The sequence below is a fragment of the Heloderma suspectum genome, chromosome 10 (genome assembly GCF_057233095.1).
Source record: "Heloderma suspectum isolate Gila_16-S chromosome 10, 16-S_ref, whole genome shotgun sequence".
NCBI classification, from domain to species: domain Eukaryota; kingdom Metazoa; phylum Chordata; class Lepidosauria; order Squamata; family Helodermatidae; genus Heloderma; species Heloderma suspectum.
This window is the reverse complement of record NC_139467.1, coordinates 47,161,025-47,167,024: the sequence shown is the minus strand read 5'-3', so window position 1 is coordinate 47,167,024 and position 6,000 is coordinate 47,161,025. Positions and strand designations below refer to the sequence as shown.

The 6,000-nt window shown below is 63.6% G+C and overlaps 2 protein-coding genes across 4 annotated transcripts in view; both read left to right on the top strand.

The window, feature by feature from the left end:
- The first annotated feature begins 429 nt into the window (after nt 1-429).
- On the top strand, nt 430-3,711 carry LOC146338259 (uncharacterized). 2 transcript variants are annotated; one of them, XM_084816250.1, is made up of 8 exons: nt 430-548; nt 905-958; nt 1,230-1,297; nt 1,587-1,685; nt 1,892-2,051; nt 2,397-2,470; nt 2,679-2,774; nt 3,353-3,711. In XM_084816250.1, exons 1-8 carry the CDS (start codon nt 512-514, stop codon nt 3,620-3,622), a joined length of 858 nt encoding a protein of 285 aa, XP_084672376.1. In that variant the 5' UTR covers nt 430-511; the 3' UTR covers nt 3,623-3,711. The 2 variants fall into 2 exon arrangements, with proteins under 2 accessions (XP_084672376.1, XP_084672375.1); XM_084816249.1 differs by lacking the exons at nt 430-548; nt 905-958; nt 1,230-1,297 and having other exon boundaries at nt 1,410-1,685.
- Nucleotides 3,712-4,923: 1,212 nt separating this feature from the next.
- Nucleotides 4,924-6,000, top strand: part of INPP5B (inositol polyphosphate-5-phosphatase B) — a 52,136-nt gene continuing 51,059 nt past the window's right edge. Inside the window, exons 1-2 of one of the 2 annotated variants that reach the window (XM_084816241.1) lie at nt 4,924-5,327; nt 5,489-5,571. In XM_084816241.1, the coding sequence (XP_084672367.1) occupies nt 5,271-5,327; nt 5,489-5,571 (140 nt within the window). In that variant the 5' untranslated portion in view covers nt 4,924-5,270. The remainder of the gene's footprint in view (nt 5,328-5,488; nt 5,572-6,000) is intronic. The other variant, XM_084816242.1, reaches the window with a different exon arrangement.

Sequence of the window (6,000 nt, the reverse complement as noted above, 5' to 3'; positions counted from 1 at the left end):
AGCATGCAGGGGAACCTCCCCTGTGCTCTCTGATCAAGCGGGGGGATGTCTGTAGGGGCAGGGCTTGGAGGCCTCCAGAGGAATCCAAGGAGGCTCCACAGGCTGAATGGGGAATGTCCATGGGCCAGATCTGGGTTGCATGATGGAAGTTCCCATCCCTGCCTGAGCCCTCTTCTCCGCATGCAGGTGTCTGCCTCCCCCAGCGACTGTGGGCACAAGCAGATCCCTGATATGCCTTCCAAGCTGTGGGCACAGCAGCAGTTGTTCCACAGGTGGTGACTGGGGGTGCTGCAAGGAGAGACATCCGAGAGAAAGAACTGGGGCAGGGCTCTGGCCTGTGCCTGGCAGTGGGCCCCTTCTGCTGCACTGTCCGATGCCCACGCACGGCTTGTGGTGCCATCTTCATTTCCTTGTGCAGCAGTGGGAGGTAGTGGTGGAAATCTGAACAACGCATGTATGTGTCCCATCCCCCCAAGCAGGATCCTAGAGGAGAAGGTACCCTTGGTTCAAGATGGCATGTCCCAGCTACTGGATCCTTCCAGCTCAAGGTAAGAGACGTCATTCTTGTGCAACTGGCACTTTCTCGGGGGCTGCTGACGGAAATGAACAAGCTGGCACTGTGGCTTCTGGCAAAGAGGAGCTGTGGAAGGTACCTGCGCACCTTCAGAGCAAGTCAGGAGAACCTGGGTAGTAAGGGGGGAAAGCATCACTGGTTGAGCTTCTGCCTGCCAAACATCTGTTAATGGTACAAGAGCCCTGCCCCACAGAAAAGTGATTTGCAAGTGATGACATAAATGCCTGGGCGTGACATTGGCAGACAGTCACCCCACCCCCATAGATAGAGATGTGGCATTTCTCTCCCCACCACACCCCAAATCAAACCTTGTTTGTGTCTTGTCTGTAGGCTTTCTCCTGCTCTTGGCTGTTCTGCATTTCAGGAGCTCTTGTGCATTTGCAGGTGAGGCAGACAGCTAAATGGATGTGTACATTCTGGGAAGGGAAGACAGTGGCCTGGACAAACGTGGTCTCAGCAGGAAGGCTGGGAAAGCCATGAATCATTCAGACTGCCCCCCACCCCTCTTTTCCCCTCACCTCTGAAGAGTCCAGCACAACGTCAGTTCTGCTCCTCCAGGGCCACCACTGGGAGGAGCAGATGTGCCGCTACCCCCACCAAGGGATCTGCTTACCTCCCTCTTCTCTCCCCCTGCCCCCATGCCCTTCTCTTCCAGAGCCTGGATCCATCTCAGGAGTGCCCCTTTTTTCCAACAGCTCAGTGAACAGGACAGGCATGGTGCCCGTAAGGAAACCCAACCACGGCTTGGTCCCCTAACATGGCGGCGGGGGGGGGGGCATTCCTTGGTTGGTGAGAATGAGAACAACGGGTGGCGGGGGGGGCATTGCATCTGGAAGCCTGAAGTCCTATGGGAAGGAAAGGCTGCTGGTGGAGGCACTTGCCCGGCAGGGTGGCAGAGACGAGGCAGAGGGGGCTGCTCCCAGGGCAAGGCTTGGTGGAGGACATGGAGGGACGGGCGCCAGGCAGGAGTCCAGGTCTGGCTGTGCAGGTTCTGCTCCTTCTCTCCCTGCAGCTCACTTGCCAGAGCTTCCAGTGTTCCGGGGAGAGATGCTATCAGAACGAAGCACATGGAAACAACACAGGGCCCTGCCACAATGCATCACACTGTGAGGTAGGGAGCCCTGGAGCTCTTCCAGACCTTGAACCCCACTGGGGCAGGGAGAAGAATGGGGGCAGTCTTGGGCTCCAGTCTGGACTGCTGAGTGGATTTGTCAGTTGGGGTGGGGAAGCGGGACACACATACACACACACACACTGTTAAGATGTAGCAGCTGTCGCTGCCTGCGGGCCCTGCTAATGCTTCTGTGGCTCTTGCAGCTTTACCGCCTCAACAGCACCAGCTACACGGCAGGGTGCAGCAGCGAGTGTGCCAATGCCACCGAGATGTGCCCGACCAACAGCAGCTTTGGCAGGGACCTGTGCAGCATGGAGTGCTGCAGCTCACCAAACTGCCTGCGCCTCAATGCCACAGCTTACGGTAAGCTTACCCAACTGGAGGCAGCTTTGCTGCAAGCCAACAACAGGGTTGCCCGCTGCCCGTTGCTGCTGGCGCTGCCACTCCTGCCGATGGCGGCTCCAACACTGGACCTTGCTTGGTAGAGAAGGAGCGGGTCGGGTGGGCATCTAGGCAAAGCTGCATTCTCAGCAAAGCCTTTCCTGGCCCTGTGTGTGAATCTCGCTACCTGCTTGATCTCTGGAGCACGAGCTGCCTGAAGAGAAGGATTTCAGCACCTAACTTGTCTCTGGTGTTGTAGCTTCCGTCAGAGGCTAGGAGGCCCTTCAAGGCTTCAGTCAACTTGTTCTCTTGCGTTGCCTGTTCTAGGAGACCTGCCACTCACCACCACCCTGGCTCCCACCACCACCACCACCACCACCACCACAGCACGCCCCAAGAACGTAGGTGTTACTTCACGTTCTAGCAGGATGGCTTCTTCGGCGGTGGGGTGGGCAGGTGGCATAACCATAGTTTGGATGGTTGCCATAACTATCTCATGGTGGGAACAAAGTTCTCTCTTTGATGACCCCCCAACTTGATATGCACGTCTCTGGCCCGAGAAATGCTCATTCGGTGGGCTGCCTGACTCTCCCCTTCCTTGCCTCCTAGGGGAAAGTGTGCTCAGCCTTCACCTGCCACGGAGAAGGATGCTTCAAAGGCCTGAAGCCCTCAGCTGCCTGCTTCGTGGGCTATGATTTCTGTGAGGTACCCTTTCTGAGCTGACCCACTTCCACCTTCTGAGTTCTGACTGTGAGATCCTCAGCTCAGGTCCATCCTCTCAGTGGAGCCCCCCCCGCCCCCCCTGCCCCAAGCAGATGGTGAAGAGTTGCTGGGCTATTCAATAGCAACAAAAAGCAACCAAGAGTTGCTGTGGTGCCATGCCTTAGAAACCAGCTGGTTCCTTGAGGAGTGACCTTTTGTAGGCCAGAATGTCCTCAGAGGCCTGCAGAACACATGTGGCTTAAGATACCAGCAAGTCCCATGAGCCACAAAGGAAGTGCAGATCACGAGAGCATTCTGAAATGGAAATAGTGTGCAAAACAGATGCCAGAACACCACAGGAGAGGTCCTTTCTTAAAATGACAGAACCACCCCTAACCCAACCTTCCTTCAAAGGCTGAGAAAATGAGCAAGGCTAACCAGGTCCACTTTGCAGCCCTGAGTTCCTGCTGCCCTTTAAAAGGGGAGACCATTCCCCTACACCTCTCTTGACACCATGCCCCCTCAGGGACCCAGTGTCTGAAACAATAGCCACGGCCAACTCCTTCTTTTTCTCCTTCCAGATGAAGAAAACAGGACCCCTCTTTGTGGCAGGCTGTAGCAAAGCCTGCAGAACAGCTGGCCCAGCTTGTGCTGCAACATCTGCTGCTCCTTGCTACCAGGAGTGCTGCCCTGCTATGCCCCAAACCAGTTGTCTCAAACGGGATGGCAAAGTGCACTTCAACGGCGCACGGCGCCCGGCTTTAGCACCCCCCCTGCTCCAGCTTCTGGCCTGCGCAGTAGTTCTGGGCCTGAGCTATTCTGCCCGCTCCTCCTCCGCTGGACTCGACTGAAGCAGGCGACTCGCGCTCTGCAGCAGGCTTCAGGCAGCCGATAGAAAAGACCCCCCCCCCCGCCTCGTTGGGCTCCTTATTCTAGAGAAGTGGAACGGCTCTGGGGCCCTTGCCAGAGTTCAGAACTCCAGCAGGAGGAGGCATTCTCTCTCTCTCTCTCTCTCAATGATCGGAGCTGGGCTGCAGCAGATGGTCCAGACGGCAGCGACCCTCGTACCTGGGAGCAGTTACCAGATCGAGCCCCGCCAGGGAGGGGCGTGCGGGGCGCGCTGTCGCCCGAGGCTGCTGCCTCCGCCGGGCTCCGCCTGCCTGGCTTCTGCCAGCTCCACGCGCACGAGAGGGCGGGCCGAGAGGGGGCCTTGGTCCACGTGCCCGCTGGCTCCGTGCTGCTGGGGCCCCGCCCCGCCCCGCCCGCCCCGCCCAGAGTCCGGTCTCTCGCCTTGGCCGCTGCTGGTAGCCAGCAGGCTCTGAGAGCTCCGCTGAGGGAGGGGGGAAGCGAAGGGGGAGCCGGGCTGCTGTGCCCCCAGCGCTTGCCGCCACGGTAGGCGCTCAGCCTGCCGGGGCTCGCCCGCGGTGCTCGCTGTGTAAGGACCGTTTCCCTCCAATAAAAGCTGCGAATCTGTCTAACTGGACCACCGATGCTCCGCTGGCTTTCATTCGCGCGGTTGCTGCCGTGCGCGGGCGCAGCTCTGGCGACGGGGGTGGTCTGCGAAAGCGGGGCGGGCGGGGTCGCTCCCGCGGCGGCCGGGCGGGCCTTGCTTCCCAGGGCAGCCTTCGGAGCCCCGGGGACGCGACGTTCCCCGACGTCGCCCGGAAGCAGAGGGGGTGGGGGCGCTCGTCGGAGCAACGGCACTCGGGGGGGCGGCAAGGCTGCACGGGGGGCGGCGACTCTCCGGCTACCGCAGGGACGAGGCCAGTGGAGAGCTGGCTGAGGCCAGCCCGGCTCTTCGGGCGTCCTCACGGAGCAGGGCCAACAAGCCATGCGCCGAAGGCGCCCCTCCGCGAGCCGCAGCGGGACGGCGAGCGCGGGCTCCTGGGCAGGCGGGGAGTCCCTGCCGGCTGCGCCGCACCGCGCGCCCCTTCGGCGGTGGACGGGCAGGCCCGCGGCGGCCAGGCCCCTCCGGCTCACACAGGCAGGGGCGTCCTCCGAGGCCCGCGCAGAGCGAGCGCGGCCCGCCGGAGGAGCCGCCTTCCCCCTCCGCGCCCCTCGGCGCGGGAGGCATCGCTGGCGGCGGGCGGCGGGCGGCGGGCGGGTCTTCCGGGGCGGGCTCTTCTCGCCGCCGTCGGCTGCTCCGCCCGCTCTCCAGCTGCGGGGGAGGGAGCTGCCAACGCAGCTGCGACTCTCCCCGCGCTCCGCCCGGCCAGTCCGCAGAGAGGCCCGCCGGCTCCTGCGCTTCCGCGGTCGCGACGGCTAGCCCGCCGCCTTCTCCCGCCGCGCTGCAGCCTCGCCCCGCTGCTGCTGCCCTGGACGGGGCGGCCCCTTCGAAGCCCGGCGAGTCGTCCCCGCGCGACCGGGTCATGAGGGGATCCTCGTCCTGCCCGGGTGACAGCAGCCCCTAGGGGGCCTCGCTCGGCTGCCCCGCAGCCTCCTGAAGCCGCCGTCGCCGGGCACTCCGGGCGGGCTCCGGCGGCCTTCGTCCCGCCCGCGATGGACCAGTCCATCGCCATCCAGGAGACGCTGGCTGCGGGGGAGACGTGCCTCGCTGTATCCTTCGCGAGCGGCTCTGAGGGCGGGCTGGACCTCGTCCCCCGGGCGCCGCGCCGGCTGCCCCGACGGGCGGGACTGCAAGCCAGCGAGGCCTGCCTGGGAGCCCGAGGCGGCGGCGGCGGCAGCTTTACGGAGCCTTCTTTGACCGTCCGCTGCAGGCTGTGCAGGGAGCCCTGGATGCGGGCGCGGGGAGCGTGGCCAGCCGGCTCCTGGGCCTGGTGGAGAGCCGCGGGAAGGCGATGTGAGTGCCGCGCTACTGCCAGCCGCCCCGCAAGGAGAAGCGGGGGGCGGGGTCAGGACGGAGGTGGCGCTGGGAGGGCGCGTGGCGAAGGAGCGGGGCGAGCCCGGAGCGAGCCGAAGAGGCGGCGTCGAGCAGGACGAGGCGCGGCGGCGGCGAGGAAGCGTGGCCGAGCACGCTGCTTGCAGGGCGGCGTGGGCAGCCCGCATCTCTAGGACCGGGAGGGGCCCCCTCAGGCCCGGTGGTGTCGGAGGTCCTCCGTGGCTCCATTCGCCACTACCCTTGGGGGTGGGGAGGAGGCTCAGGGAGGCTGCGAGGGGCGAAAGTCGGCTAGCCCTAGTTGGGGACACCATGCATGGTGCAGTGGCTGGGCACACGACCCCAGCTCGTGGCGTCTGGGGAGGGTGCTGGGTGCTAACGGGGCAGAGGGGT